The 16,581-nt window shown below is 34.0% G+C and overlaps 1 protein-coding gene across 5 annotated transcripts in view; it reads left to right on the forward strand.

The window, feature by feature from the left end:
* LOC111515229 (neurotrimin) overlaps positions 1–16,581 on the forward strand; it is a 371,220-nt gene that overhangs the window by 333,241 nt on the left and 21,398 nt on the right. For 4 of the 5 annotated variants that reach the window (XM_074182664.1, XM_074182666.1, XM_074182668.1 and 1 more), the window contains exons 10-11: positions 6,298–6,378; positions 12,669–12,888. In XM_074182664.1, coding sequence (XP_074038765.1) covers positions 6,298–6,378; positions 12,669–12,829 — 242 coding nt within the window. In that variant the 3' untranslated portion in view covers positions 12,830–12,888. The remainder of the gene's footprint in view (positions 1–6,297; positions 6,379–12,668; positions 12,889–16,581) is intronic. The other variant, XM_074182669.1, reaches the window with a different exon arrangement.

The following is a 16,581-nucleotide window of genomic DNA, read 5'->3' on the forward strand; positions in this document are numbered from 1 at the left end:
TACCATAAGGTTTACTTATTTCTACACTCTCATAGGAATCTCATAGGAATCTGTTGTTGTTAACTTGTCTGACTAATCTTAATGGACTCAAGTCTACGGAATGATTTTGTTGCAAAATATCATGGGTGACTGCTAATTTTTCAGGTGTTCTATATTTTAAGTGAGCTAAGTGTTCCTTATGTCTTATTTTGATATTTGTCTGTTCATAATATTTTGCATCGCAGTCCTTATATTAAATTTCGTAAATTCCAGACTTTTCCGAATTCAAGAATCTGTAGTGTTTGACTTGTTTTAAGAACCAACTTCATACCTAGTTCCTTGAAAATCTTTCCAAAGTTCTTGGTGGTGGTATGGAACTGAGATATATTCATCTTGATTTTCATCATTTTTGAAAGTCGAGATTTCGTTCATTCTCAACCTAAACTTTTTCTTCCTTATTATATCATCTACAATACCCCTCAAGAAACCGTTAGTGGCTGCTATTTCCTGTATTGTACGTTTTTCTTTTGTGAACCTCTCATGTGTGAGAGAAAAAGTCAAAAGACGAGACGATGAGCCATATTGGCTCATCATTACCAAAACGTCAAAGAATGGAAGTTGTCACCTATTTTCTAACTCATATGTGAATTTTATTGGTGGAAATCTGTTATTCGAAAACGAAACAAAGTCCTCAATATTCGATTTTTTGTTATCGAATATCGCGAAAATATCATCCACATACCTTAATCATATCCTAGGAAAATACTTTGAGAGAAACGAATTCATAAAATTGGTTATTATTGAAATTATTTTTCTTCAGTAATTCCCTGAGGTATTGTGAGGCCTGTGGATTTGGGACGCTAGAAAATAAGGAACTTACATCAAAAGAAACCAAAATCTTACTTCTTGCAGAACGATCTTTCTTGTATGTTGTATGAAGTCTAATAATAGGGGAGCCCTAGCGGTGATTTCGGGATTTACTAAAGCGCGGCAGATTAATATGCAGGGGGATACTTTGTACCCGGTTAAGTACCTCCACCGAATATGAGACCCATATATAAGGCCGCCTGTGAGGAATAAAGGATCAGATTAGTAAAAAAAAAATTGATCATCAGAAATTTTTGAGCGCGTCAGATTAAGGTAGGCTGAGTTAATTACCTGCTAAAAAGTGTATATTCCAGTAATCCAGAGTGACGTAAAGAAAGGGGAGGGCAGCAAAGTTGTAAAAAAATAACGTCATTTCGACATTCTTGAGCGTAACTATTTTTTTTATATTCTGAAGGAAATAATCCAAGGATAACGAAAAATATATAATCTGACGATTTCCGCAAACCGAAATAACATAACTACGTGGTAGGAAATCATAATGAAGGAAAGAGAAATTAAACTTTCTATGTGTTTTTCCACTTTTATTTGTAACTTACGTTACTGCAGTTTCGTCCTGTGAGGACATGTTCAAACTTATACAATACAATACTTATACAATATTTCAAACTTATACAATATATAAGTTCAAAAATGTCCTTATAGGACGAGACTGCAGTAACGTTAGTTACAAATAAAAGTGGTAAAAAACATAGAAACGTTCATTTCTATTTTCTTCATCAATGAATCAATTGATTATAAAAAATTAAAATTTTTAGAGCATTTTTTTATAATTATTTTTTTATAAATACAAGTATTCCAGTTGAAAAACAACCACTTATTTATTTGCATGCTATTTCCTGAGCTTTCCAATTGATTAAGTTCAATGAATTAAAAAATATTGTTTTTGTCAGATTAAGCGAATATCTCTAGAGAATTGTCAGATTATGAGACAGCACGTCTAAAACATAAAGATGAACCATATACAGGGTGTCCCTGGACTTCCTCTTTTCCTCTCGGGAATGTATAGATGGGGTCAAAATATCACCAGTACTTCATTAAACTTTTTTTCCTAAAATCCTTCGTTACCAAGTAACGGGCCCTCGAAGTTACAAAATGAAAAATGTTTTTCTTTGATAACTTTCCAAGTGAATATTCAAAATCATCCAAATTTTGGTAATTGACTAAACAAATGAATTCCTTCGATGAGCTTTCATGCAGGAGTCAGTTGTTTTGCTACAAAGTCAGGAACGGACTACCTCTGATGGTCCACACCCCAAAACTTTGAAATGACAGATATTTTTCAATATTTTTCAACAAATTAAGGTTACTTGGACAATTTTATGAATAAAAGTACTCGTGTGGAAAGTCGATCGGAGCAACGAGTCTTGATAAAAATGTAGTTTCATTCGACGACATCAAACCCGCTCGTCAACTATTATTTGAAATGAATAATTATCAAAGCAGAAATAATAATGATAACGTTAATTCAACAACATTTATCCTGAGATGTCTACCATTATTCGAAAATATTAGTTTTTAAGGAAAATGGAAATGATAGGTAAAATGTTCATAACGAATTTTTATAATGCAAACACGTTTAACTAACGAAACTCAAGAGCCTCAAGAGCAAACAGAAATGAAAAATCCGCTACAGAAACTGCTCGATATGACCACCTTCTCTCTCTATACATTTTCTTAGTCTGCGAAGACACCCTCTCTGTACTTGAAATAGCATTCCAGGGTCGTTTCGTATGGCTTCACAATGTAATGTTATTCTATTCAACAATGCATTTCTTGTGTGAATAGGTGTAGCGTAAACAAGGCTTTTTAGATGCCCCCACAGAAAGAAATCCAATGGATTTAAATCCGGAGACCGCGATGGCCATGAATATGGCCCACCTCTACCAATCCATCTATTGTGGAAAATATGGTTCAGATGGTCACGCACAATCAAACTAAAATGCGGAGGAGCGCCATCATGCATAAACCACATATCTCTTCGGGTTTGCAATGGAACATGTTCCAAAAGTCCATTCAAATCGTTCTGAATGAACTCCAAATAACGTTCTCCATTCAATCGGTCCTGTAGAACGAATGGTCCTATAAAATGGTTTCCTATGATACCAGCCCAAACATTCACGTTGAATTTCCGTTGGTGTTTGGTTTGCAATATCCCATGGGGATTTTCTTCGGCCCATATATGGAGATTATGAGAGTTGATAACTCCATCTCTACTGAAACCTGCTTCATCAGTGAATAAAACTCGATTAATAAAAGTCATATCCTCTTTTTGCCTATCCATGAACCAATTATTCTATGAATAGTGGACTTGGATGTATGGAACTGTTCTGATAGATTTCTGATGCTCATTGAAGGATCATCAGCGACGGCTTCCAAAATATTTTCCTCCAATACAACGGTACGTACAGTCCTAGGAGCGCCCTCACCACCTCGTTTTGGCAAAACTGTACCTACAATAATATCGAAATAAAACAACGTGCTCAAATTAATTATCAATTATTACATACCTGTCTCCCTCAAGCTGCGATCGACACGCTCGAATGTTTCTCTTGACGGTACCGTTCGATTGGGAAAATGCTCGGAATACAGACGACGAGCTTCTGCAGCATTACAAAATGCTCGTCCATAAAATACATGCATATCTGCATATTCAATGAATGTAAACTGTTCGGCCATATCAAAAAAATTCAAAATATCCTATAGAATATTGACAATACAATGATAGTCATATGACAACGCACCACTCAACAAAACAAAATCGCATTCCAGTTTCTCATTTTTTATCAAAACTTTCTAAAAGGTTTTTTGTCAACATCTGTGAAAGAAATGGAACATAATTATTCCCTGGATATTTTTCACCTGATCATGTGCAGCCGTTTTTGTAGTTCATTCGTTTGCTTTTTATTAGTATAGTAAATATTTTTTCCGATGTGCGTTTTTTCAACTAAATTTAGATTCATGTTAAAGAATTTCTCCCATAAAATTATAATTATCAGTGAAACTCCTCAACAGTTTAGCTGTGAAGAAGAATTTGAAACATTCGAATGTTGAGTTTCATGAGATTCAGATAACTGATCAACACGAAACGTGATTATTCCACACGTATTATGCACATACAAAATATGGAATGAATTCGATATTTCATAGTAGAGTAGCTTGTTAGTTTAAAAACACCACGAATCTACAGAACTTGATATTTCTTTTGAAAAAATATCTGCTATCACAATTGTGACTTAAACTTCCATATAGGTACTGTACTTTTTGTTTACGACTTCATTTTAGCATACTTTGTATTATTCCTGTTATAAATGTTGTTGAATTAACGTTATCATTATTATTTCTGCTTTGATAATTATTCATTTCAAATAATGGTGGACGAGCGGGTTTGATGTCGTCGAGTAGAACTACATTTTTATCAAGACTCGTTGCTCCGATTGACTTTCCACACGAGTACTTTTATTCATAAAATTGTCCAAGTAACCTTATTTTGTTGAAAAATATTGAAAAATATCTGTCATTTCAAAGTTTTGGGGTGTGGACCATCGGGGGTAGTCCGTTCCTGACTTTGTAGCAAAACAACTGACTCCTGCATGAAAGCTCATCGAAGGAATTCATTTGTTTAGTCAATTACCAAAATTTGGATGATTTTGAATATTCACTTGAAAAGTTATCAAAGAAAAACATTTTTCATTTTGTAACTTCGAGGGCCCGTAACTTGGTTACGAAGACTTTTAGGAAAAAAAGTTATATGAAGTACTGGTGATATTTTGACCCCATCTATATATTCCCGAGAGGAAAAGAGGAAGTCCAGGGACACCCTGTATATATCTCAATCTGACGCGAATGCGTATTTCAAAATGGTGATTTTTTTTGCACATTATAATAATGGCCGCGAGTTCGCGCCAGATCTAAATCGTCAGATTATTGAATTAGTGCTTTTTTTTTGTTGCACTCAACACCCCCTCAGAAAATCTGACACGCTCGATCGAATTTTTTTCTTTTCACTTTTAACTCTTACATACAACCACCCACATCATGTAAACGATGAGATTAACATACCAATATTATTAAAAATACGTAGGACATCAATGGTATCAATATCTGACGCGCTCGAATTTGTCCATGCAACAGGTACATATTATACAACATTTTTTTCTTCTTATCATCTAAAATTTGCAACCTAATATGTCTCAATGACGCTCCCCTGCTTTAAGGAGATTTTTATACTACAACCTGGTTCCGCAATAGGTAAGCCTTCAAACGGTGTCAAAACTATACTCCCTATCAAAAATCCACAAACCGGGAAAATCAATGCGCCCCATCGTGTCAGCATAATGGCTCACTGAGGAATTTGCCATTATCAACATCAATGTTCTTTGAAATTTTCAATTACTCGTCCGTTTCTGACTTTCCTTTGAACATTCTAGAATTTTCAACATATTATAGCCAGGAGAGTAGTAGTTTTCTGATAGGTGTCAGTCCATTCACCTACTGTGTAGGGAGTTGAGACTGGCCTGAACAAATTGTTTTTTTAGATGATTTGATTTATAGCCAGTCTCCCACTGCTATATGTGAAAAGTTCTTTCCTTATACGAGGAATTGGGCAAATTTCGGATATGCAGTTGGTTACCTCGTTCACAGGCAGATGGGGCAACGACAAACCTTTTGTTTTTTGTATGCTACAGCTTAGTTCGAAGAATGATACTCTAAAGGAATTTGATTTCCAATTATCGGAAACCATCGACTTTATGTTGATGATATACACTACCTTGCACCGGTCTGCAAGTGTGTTCCAATAATTGAAAATCAATGTCGGCAGTTGTATCGCCAACAGCATATGCAGGAATAACTTCTGTGAAGAATCCTGTACTGACACTTGTCGGATATAATTCAACGCCATTCGTGGTATTAGCCAGGGAAGTAGTTGTTTTCTGATAGATGTCAGTCCATTAACCTACTGTGTAGGAAGTTGAGACTGGCCTGAACGAATTGTTTTTTTAGATGATTTGATATCATAAATAGTCACATTTGAATTATATCAATGATAAGTATTCAGAGGCGTTTTCAGGTTGAATTCCATATGCAATTCATATTGTTTGCAACAAAGATCTACGATACTTGACTTCAACATAACATGACCTGAGTTTAAAAATAACTATGCATTTTTGTACCCTATTTAATACACTTGACATGAATCTGATTCAGTCCTGATTCATTAGAAATTTCCATGTGGGCATCTCCATATAACCCAACATCAAAGTACCCGAAAAATGGTTTAATTTCAACATACCCGATTATTTCATCAAAATACATTCTGAATACAATCAGCCGAGCTTTAAATTTGAATTAACTCAACCTTGACAACAAACAAGCAATAGAAAACTGAATATGAATTATCAACTTCTCCTAATAATAATAATATTCTTCCAGACGGCGCACGAGGTGATCATAAAGGAAGCAAGAAAAACAGGGTTAGTCCCGGAGAAAACCTGGATGAGTCTAGAATATTAGGTATGTTCTGAAATTTTTGCAGTTTCTCATCTGACTCTTCTGTTTAATAATCTGTCTCGTGAGTCATGCATATTCATAAAATGACTAATAATGCCATCGAAATTAGATGATCTGCATCATTGAGTTGTTTTGAAGTTACACCGGTGACAATAACAAATTATTAGTCTTTTGCTGTTCGTGAAATATTCTCGTATTCCTCCACAACAGTTGCAACCTACATCAGAATGGCTCAGAAAGGATATCTTCGATCGCAAAATTCCATAGAGTCCCACTGAAAGCAAATATTAGGCATAATCTATGATAATCATGTCGATAGTAAGTCAGCCAAGAGTACCTAGTAGTCTTCAACAGCTTCAATGGGCATGGGTACTGCTGTTTGTACAAATAAATCATATTTATAAGGAAAGGTCTGAAATTCCGTTCATACCTATATCGCGACGACATTGCCTTCCTAGCATGAATATATTCAATACGGCTCAGGATACAGCACTTCCACCTGAATATTGATACACTGAAATTCCAAAATATAGTTTATCTATTGCCCGATCCAATTCAAGCAGGTTTTTTTTGTTCATCTCCTCAGTCATGAAACCCATTTGTCTCTCTGACAAAACTCAGCTACAAGTAAAAATATTGTCGTCAATTGGTACTATCTCTTCGAAACCTGTTTTATATCATATCAGTCGCTGATATGATATAAAACATTTTTATGAGATATCTTATTGAGAAACAATTATTATTTCATTAGTTTCACTTCTATGTTTGTTTGTGACCGATTCCGTTGGACTCAATTTTGACTCACTTTAAACGGACATATTTATTTCAAACTGTGTACACCTATCGATAATCGATGACAATACAATGATTTTATAAGTGTATCTCATTATCTCATTAGTGAGTCATTCGCGGTTTCACCTTGATAAAACACACATCAAAATAATTTTGAGTAGAAATGTCTGCCCTGGTCCGAATGCAGCTCCAATGGGACACCGAATCGACATATCCATTCCTTTACCAGGACGTCAGCGACGGTTGAGGCTTCCTGGTTGGGCAGGGCATAGGTTTCTGCCCACTTACTGAAGTAGTTCATGGCTACCAGGATGTATTTGTTCCCATGGTCGGACTCTGGAAACGTGCCGGCGATGTCGATGGCGATTCTCTTAAAGGTACTACCCACGTTATACGCATTGGCGCATTGGAGCTCTCGGTCGTATCCGAGGTCCGTTAATAGCAGCACATTCAGCACATTTTCTGCACCAGTCCTTGACGTCGTCTTGACAATTAGCCTAGTAAAACCGTTGTCTCACTTTCTGGAGGGTCTTCGTTACTCCCTGATGTCCTCCAGTGACTCTGGAGGACATCTGCTGAATACAGGCCGACGATTGCCCTTTCTCATCAATCCCCTCTAGATTTCCTGCTTTGGTGTTGGTTCTTTGAATGATTGGATATTTGCTTCGCACATGCCCAATTTTACCAGTTCCAGCATCTTTTTTTTTTCTCCAGGCAACATTATTTTATTATCTTTCTAATGGTGGCCTCAATATCAGCAGGCATCTGTCTATCTTCCTCGGCAGTTCAAGCTTTGCTCCGGCTCTAGCAGGATTGTTTTGCAGCCTCAAACTCCGGAGCGCTTGCCAGTGCATCCACGAAATGTTTGGAATGAGCTAGTGTCGGGGTCTGCCTGGTTTATTGGTCGCGAAGTCCGACCTGCCTGAACTGCTAACCACTCCATTGCATTTTCAGGTGTAGCAAGATGTGTCAGACGAACCAATCGAGCAATGTCGGCTTCAAATTCCCGTAGAGATTCTCCAGATTTATGGCAGCGATTTTTCAGCTGTGAATGCTAAACGAGCTCTAGGTAGGCCTACCGATACCGTAGCTCAAGATGCTTAATAAGTTGGTCATAATCTTCCTATTCTTAAGGCGTGAGGCTTTGCAAAATATTCGTTGCTTCTCCAGGCAACGCCAGTGTTAATGCTACCGTCTTTTCTCCTGCAACCCATCTCCTCGCTCTGGCCGCAGCTTCGAATTATCGGCGATAATTTGCCCAAGGAGTTTTTCCATCGAACTGACTTTGACATCTTTCATTGCCTTTGATTTCTTCTACTTTCGTGTTTATTTCCTTCCTCATTTTGTCTATCTCTGTCTCGATGGTTCCTATCCTTTCTTCGAGTAGACTCGCCACACAACAAAGTTCTTACCTTAAGCCTTCTGCATTTTCTAGAAGTTCTTCCTTCAAGCTATTCGAATTTTGTTGAAGTTCGTCTTTCAGCGATTTGGTATCCTCATCGAGTTCAAATAAGTATGTTTTGGAATCTTCTCCTGATTCAGTCATGTTATCCCACAGTCTCTTCTGGAGTACTGATTTTTTTCCAGAACAGTCTAGCTCCCGTTCCTCCAACTCTTGCTTCAATTCGACGACTTTCAAGTCCGTTAGGCGCACTTTCCTCGACCATATTTTGTCTCTTATTGTCTATTTTCCACAAAACTATATATGTTCACTTATACACTTTCACAAGTGTATTTTTCGTGAGAAAGGTCTATCAGTTTATATTTTCTTACTCCTGTACTGTCCACTTCGCGAAACACAACGAATCACCAGTCTCTCTTCGCGAATAAATAGTCACTTCCCCCGCAATACAAAAATTGTCCACTAAGCGCCCACAGATTTATTCTACAAAACCACTTCTGATCACCAATTATAATAAATAAATGAAATAAACAAATTTATTTCCAATAATATTTCAATGATCACATACTAATTCATCAATCACAACACTTAGCAACTAACGTTTGATTTATTTCCACTATTTGAATTTCTTGTTAAGCCGCTCGATTCACTTTCTGAACTGTCCTCTTGGGTCGGAAAGACGAGCTTATATCGGTAAAGGTCCTTTCGAGAATTCTGTAGATGGTTCCTTACTGGATTAAAATTTTACCGGCAGTTCCAGCCTGCATTCTTTTGTGGTGAGGTCATGTGTTCGATGAGTCGGTTGGCGTATCACTATCATTACACTATATTAGTGGGTGTAAATATGTTGAGAATGAACATATTATTATTTGTGTGTCATTGAAAAATTTGTCATCCATTCATTAATTTATTTCCATTTCAGGTAACAATAAGATGTTTACAAATACTGTACGAAAGTTTTTATTATGGAGGACAATAACATTTTTTCAGGTTTTTTCCTACAATCTGAACTTTGCACAATTGTAATTCATTCCGATAAGGTACTACATAAATTGTAAATATTTGATAAAAAGGATACTATTTCTTTTATCAACAAATTGCCGTATTCAATTATTTTGTCTATCAAAAAACCTTGTAAATAATACAAATACTTATGTTGTTGGCGGCAGAAATCTGCCCACGTCTTCAAAATTGGAGAAATCTAATGAATCTTACAGTTTTTCATTTGGTTCGTTCCATTTCCAGAACTTCCTCAATATACGTCAAAGGAATTTCATATTTCTAAGATTGTGGAAGATGAAAATACTCAGAAAAGGTCGATAAAAGTGTTGAAATTTCATATACTCATATTGTTAATTTTTTCTTATTATTTTTATATTATTTCCACTTCCGACTGCCTCATCCAAATATTTTTTCTAGGAATTTCGATGTTTCATTCAGCTATCTTTTGTGATATACTGTTTGGAACCTTTGGTGTAGTAATGAATATTACTGGAGTTTTTTCCCAACACCAAATCGTTAACGATTTGGTGTTGGGAAAAAACTCCAGTAATATTCAGCTATCTTTTATTGAATTTCAAATCGATTAACACATTGATAAACGTGCGGCAAAAATTTAAGGGACTATTATTCTAAGGATATTTATTTGGTCGTTTGATGATATTTGATAGGTTGTTTCGAAGATCCAGAGCGAAAAATAATTTCAACAATAACAATTTATCACCAAAATTTACATGTGATCAATCAATTAATCAATCAAACATTTATTAAATCAATTTTCATTTACAATCACATTAGGCAAACATCATCATAAAATACTGGCTGATACAACAGGTCAAACTTATTATAAAAAAACCAAATACAAAGCATAACTTAAATAAAAATAAAATCACTTAGCTACAATCAAATTATGATTCAAGGAGAAACTCATCCACAGAGTAGTATGCTTTCTACAATAGAAAAACCTTGAGCTGCCTTTTAAAGACATTGATGTTTGAGGACTTAATGTCATCACTAAGCTTATTATATAGTTTAATCCCACAGCACATGGGGTGATTCTTCGATACTGTTAATCTACTATAAGGCTGATAAAGTTTAGGGTTATTTCTGGTGAAATGTTCATGGATTTGCTAATTTTTAGGAATAATTGAAATATTGTTTCTTATATAGAACAGAGTTTGCTAGATATACAAACTAGGCATTGTTAATACAATATAACGAATGAATAATGGCCTGCAGTTTGCACTTGAAGATGCCCCAGCCAGAATTCTGATTACCTTTTTCTGAATAACAAACACTTCATCAGCTTCAGCTGATAAGCCCCACTGTTCAAGACCATAGGAAATCACTGACTAAATTAAACTGTGGTATAAAAGCATGAGAACATCAAAAGAGACTGTTTGTTTCAACCTATGAAGTAAATATATGTATATGTTTACTGAGCTTCAGTTTGACACTGTCAACATGGAACCTCCAGGTGAGTTTATTATCAATATCATCACCCAACAATTCAGTACAATCAACTTGATGTAAAGTTTCATTATTTTATCTTACCAAATAGCTTTTATCAATAGTTATATTTTTAGTAACAAAGTTGAGCATTAATCTACAAGAACTGATGAAAATGACTACCCCCGCTCGGATGCAAGAATCCAATCATTTTCTCATACACTCCCGAACTCTTTCAAAAACACCAGTATCGTTTCCGATTGCGTTACACCCAGTAAATTGAATGTCTGCAGCCGTTTGTAGTAATCGGAAAGTGGTACCAACGGAATTGTTAGATTTTTTATTACGTGGTAAGTCCACTGGAGTACGCTATACTTTCATTTCGGCTACGTTAATTATTCAAAAATTACCAAAATTGTTATTGTCGAAATTCTTTTTCGCCCCGTATCTTCGAAACAAATCGCCCTATCAAATATCATCGAAGGACAAAATATCCTCAGAATAGTCCAAGGAATAGTCTCCTAATTTTTTGTCGCATGTTCAATAAACGCCCTGTAGAAGACCAAACCTCTGACATCCACCAAGAAATATGAAGTTGAAACAAATTTCCATCTTTTTCTTGACAATGAATCGATTGACTGGGTGAATTCAGCAACAAATTTAGGTGTATATATCGATAACACTCTCTCGTTCAACGAGCACGTTAAACACATTTACAAAACTTGCTTTTTTGAACTGAAATCCTCATACAAGTTCAAGTTCCAGCTTTCTCAATAAACAAAACTGAAATTAGTTCAATCATTGATTTATCCCCATATTGACTATTGCTGCTCAGTGTATTACAACTTCTTGCCAGACTATAATAAACACAAACTTTAACGCATACAAAATGCTTGTATGAGATTTGTGTGCTGCATAATCTACCGTGATCATGTGACTTCATATTTATTGAAATTAGTTCAGCTGAATATTGAGTTTAGAATTCGTTATCTCATATCTGTATTCTTATATAAACTATTGGAAAGCATAACTCCTAATTACTTGTTCAGATTAATTAGTAAGCGATCTGATAATCATTCTATCACTTTATGAAAAGATACATTTACCATTCCATATCATGTTAACACCAAATTTAAGGGATGTTTTTCTTACTTTGGTATCTAAATAATTTATTACCGTATATTCATTTGTCTATATATCAATTCAAAAAAAACTTTTAAAATTCATTTCCTAGATGTTCAAAAATGATTGTAATCTTTTATATTATCTCCATAATAGTTTTTTTTTATATTATTTTTGTGTCTATTGTAACTGTTACTTATAGTCTAACTGTATGCTTATTTTTTCTTTTTTCTAATTATGGGACGGGTGGAAGATAGCATCTGACTAACCCTTCTCCCTTTGTGTATAAAACTAGTTTTTGCACAATAAACGTTATTATTATTATATAAAAAACTCGATAAAACCTTGTTCATCCCTTGTGTGAGTTTTCAACTTTTCCTTAGATTATAGATTCACTTCATTCATTCATGATTAAATGAAAATAGTTTTCAATATCGCCCCTGTAAATGTCATCAACCATTTTCTCTCACAACCCGTCATGCTTCATTCGATTCATCGGCGAAGTTCAATAAAACTCTCTTTTTTCCAGAATACGATTACGACGTGGAATACACTCTCCCTTCTAATGGCCCGCCCCCCATTCAGGAGCCCCCAGGCGCGTTCAGTCGAGCATCGCACCATCGAGAAAACTTCAACATAGCAGTATTCTTCCTCTTTCTCATGTTGGCGTGCTACGAAGGCCCGAGGTGATGTCTGCAATCGAATTAGGAAAGTGGAAAAGTGGAGTGAGGAGGAAGGTGCACGGATAGGTAACTTTTACCATGTTCTTATTTGCCGTGTAGTTAAAGTTTGGCATTTGTTTTTGATTTCCATCAAGTCGTAGGCGTACATTTTAAACGAAAGTCATAGGTACACCTAACGAAATGTTGAATCAGTCATATATAATTGGATAATGATAGTCACAGTTTTCTCTTCGTTGGTTCGCTTCTTTTTCGAATGTCCCGACAGATGTCACAGGAGTTTCGAAATGGGAAATATGTCAATTAGTCTAATCAACAAGTTCAAAAACATGAAAAATAGAGATAAAGGTCCTAAAATATGAGCGATAGCTCATTCGATTCGGAATCACCTCTACAAAAACGTTTTTGAAGGATTTTGGTGCAGGTAAAAAATTGCATTTGTTAATAACAAAATAAAATTTTAAAAAAATGGTATTTAGTTTTTTGTTAATAACTCAAAAAATATTAATATTTAAGAAATTTTGAAAAAAGGTCGTTAAAGAAGAGGAAATTTCCGATAAAGAAGTCATAACTCCCGAAACTCTATCTCCATTATTTATAATTTTGATTTGACGTTGAAAATAGGGTTCCACGCGGCTGTAACGGCATGCGCGCGCTGCCGCTAATGAGAGTTTATCGAAAGAAATAATTTTTTTATAACATAAAATGTCATTTCAAAAATTTGAAAAAAATCTAGTATCTTCTTAACACTTGAATGTTAGAAAAAAAAGTTTTGTCACCATTTTCCAAAAAGTTATTCAATTGTTAAATAACAATTTTTTTCCCAATCTCCGTTGGCATAAATAATGGGATAAAAGGTATAAATAATTGGCCTATAAATTTTAAACTTCGTGAAACCCTTTTGATATATATATATATATATATATATATATATATATATATATATATATATATATATATATATATATATATATTTATATATATATATATATACTTCATACGATCCAGCAATGGGAGTTCATAAAAATTTGTTAATTTGTTAATTATGATTTTTTATAACTATTGCAAAATGAAATATCTAAAAATTGTTGATGAATTTTTTTTCAATTAATATTCAGCTATATCTGTTTTCACATTAAATAATGACAGTTATTAACATAGGATATGAATTTTTTACGTGAATTGTTTATTAAATTGTTTTGAACAAATAGAGAAATTCAATATTCTTGAAGATTTTTTTTGTTTTCTTGTTGCCTAGAGATAATTATGATTTTTCATATTCTTTATTTTTTTATGTTGATTATCAATTATTTAAAATCGATTTTTCTATATTTCGATTGTTTGAATAATTAGTTAAAGAATAATTTCACTTTCAAAAATCATAATTTACACTTTCGAATGATTTAGTGAAAAATATGATTTTCATTTATCATTTATTCGTTTATTAAACTAATAACAATCTAAATATAAAAAAATCGATTTAAAACAATTGAAAATTGAAATCAAAGAAACAATTTTTTTCTTCAAATCATAATTATCTCTAGACACAACAAAACAGCAAAAAAAATTTTGAAAAATATTGAATTTCTCTATTTGTTTAAAACAATTTAATAAACAAATAAGTAAAAAATTCATATCCTATGTTAATAACTGCCAATGTTCAATGTGAAAACAGACATAGCCAAATATTAATTGAAAGAAAAATGTTCATCAACAATTTTTAGATATTTCATTTTGCAATAGTTATAAAAAATCATAATTACCAAATTAATAAATTTTCATGAACTTTCATGGCAGGATCGTATGAAATATATATATATATATATATATATATATATATATATATATATATATATATATATATATATATATATATATATATATATATATATATATATATATCAAAACGGCTCCACGAAATTGAATAACAATTGAATAACTTTTTCAAAAATGGTGATAAAACTTTTTTTTCTACGGGACTCGATTCATTCAAGTGTTAAGAAGATACTAGATTTTTTTAAATTTTCAAAATGACATTTCATGTTATAAAAAAATTATTTCTTCTGATAAACTCTCTTTATCGGCAGCGCGCGCATGCCGTAACAGCCGCGCGGAACCTCATTTTAAACGTCAAATTAAAATTATAAATAATGGAGATAGAGTTTCGGGAGTCGAAACTTTTTTATCGGAAATTTCCTCCTCTTCAGCGATCTTTTTTTAAAATTGCTTAAATATTAATATTTTTGAGTTATTAACGGAAAACTTAATACCATTTTTTTCAATCTCGTTTTGTTAATGACAATTGCAATTTTTTACCTGCATCAAAATCCTTCAACAACATTTTTCTAGAGGTGATTCCGAATCGAATGAGCTATCGCTCATATTTTTAGGACCTTTATCTCTATTTTTCATGTTTTTGAACTTGTTGATGTAAATGTTTCAATGAAAAAGACAAAATCGAGTATCAAGCTGTCATCAAATATTTGTTTTTGGAAGGCGATATGCCTACGCAAATCAAAGATGAATTGGATTGTGTGTATATAAACTCTGCAACATCATTCACTATAGTGAAATTTTGAACAGATGGGTTTAAACGTGGCCGTGATTACTTGGAAGACTATAAACGTTCTGGACGTCAAAAAACTGAAACTATTAACGGTAATGTCTTCAAAGTTCACCCAATGGTGCTAGGTGACCACCGATTTGAAGTGAGATAGATACTAGAGGTTATGAACATGTCAAATGAACATGTTTGTCACATATTGAATTAATATTAACGCCGTGTTTGCTCACGTTAGACAAAAAATAAAAATACAGTCCAAACAGTGGACTGCAAAATGATGGCTGGGAAAGTGATGGCTACTGTTTTTGGAATAGTCATGAAGTTATTTCAGTTTATTTTCTTCAAAAAGAACAAATCATTACAGAAAAACATTTGCAGAAAAAAAAATCCTGTTTCACCAAGACAATGCACCGTCTCACACCTCAGTGTTTGACATGGCACGAATTACGGTTTGAACTGCTGGACCATCCGCCTTACTCACCAGATCTAGCCGTAAGAGACTTCATTTTGTTCCCTCAACTGAAAATCGTGCTCAGAGAACAAAAATGTTCATCAAATGAAGAGGCAATCACCTTCGTTAACAATTATTTTGCAGGGATAAGAGCCGAGTACTATTTGGACAGGTTATAGAGATGGGAGAACCGCTAGGAGAAAGGTATAGAGTTAAAAGAGGACAATGTTCGGAAAATTCTGGAAAAATATTTCGTATCTTTGTTAGGTCGGAATTTTGGCACACCACCCTTGTATAAGAATATACGCTGTTTATTTGAGTTGAGAGTGAGGTTCATTGGCAATCATTCCATGTTCACCGTCTGATTTCATAAATTTTTTCTGACAATTTTGATCCTGTCAATTGTCTATTTCTGATCTAATCTCGACATTCATTCTCACGCAGTTTACAAGGTATCAAAGATTCACCAATATAACTTCCATCACCAAAACAAGGTATCTACATCTATCTATGTTGTTAGGTTTCGTATGTGTGAGTTTATATCACAGCATATACAGTGTCACACATAAAGTTGGCGACATATGGAAGTTTTTTTATAAATAGATATGATGAAAATTTGACTTCGCAGTTAGTTTGTGCTTGAAAAATTAGTAAAAAATACGTCTATTCTTTTGTCATGTGCTCCTCTAAACCTGTTCAATTTGACGAAGAATCAGTTTTTTTTTGAGATTTCGAATAATGCCAAAAA

The sequence above is a fragment of the Leptinotarsa decemlineata genome, unplaced genomic scaffold, assembly GCF_025532065.1.
Source record: "Leptinotarsa decemlineata unplaced genomic scaffold, Ldec_3_MD MMD2_tig00026328_RagTag_RagTag, whole genome shotgun sequence".
Taxonomy (NCBI): domain Eukaryota; kingdom Metazoa; phylum Arthropoda; class Insecta; order Coleoptera; family Chrysomelidae; genus Leptinotarsa; species Leptinotarsa decemlineata.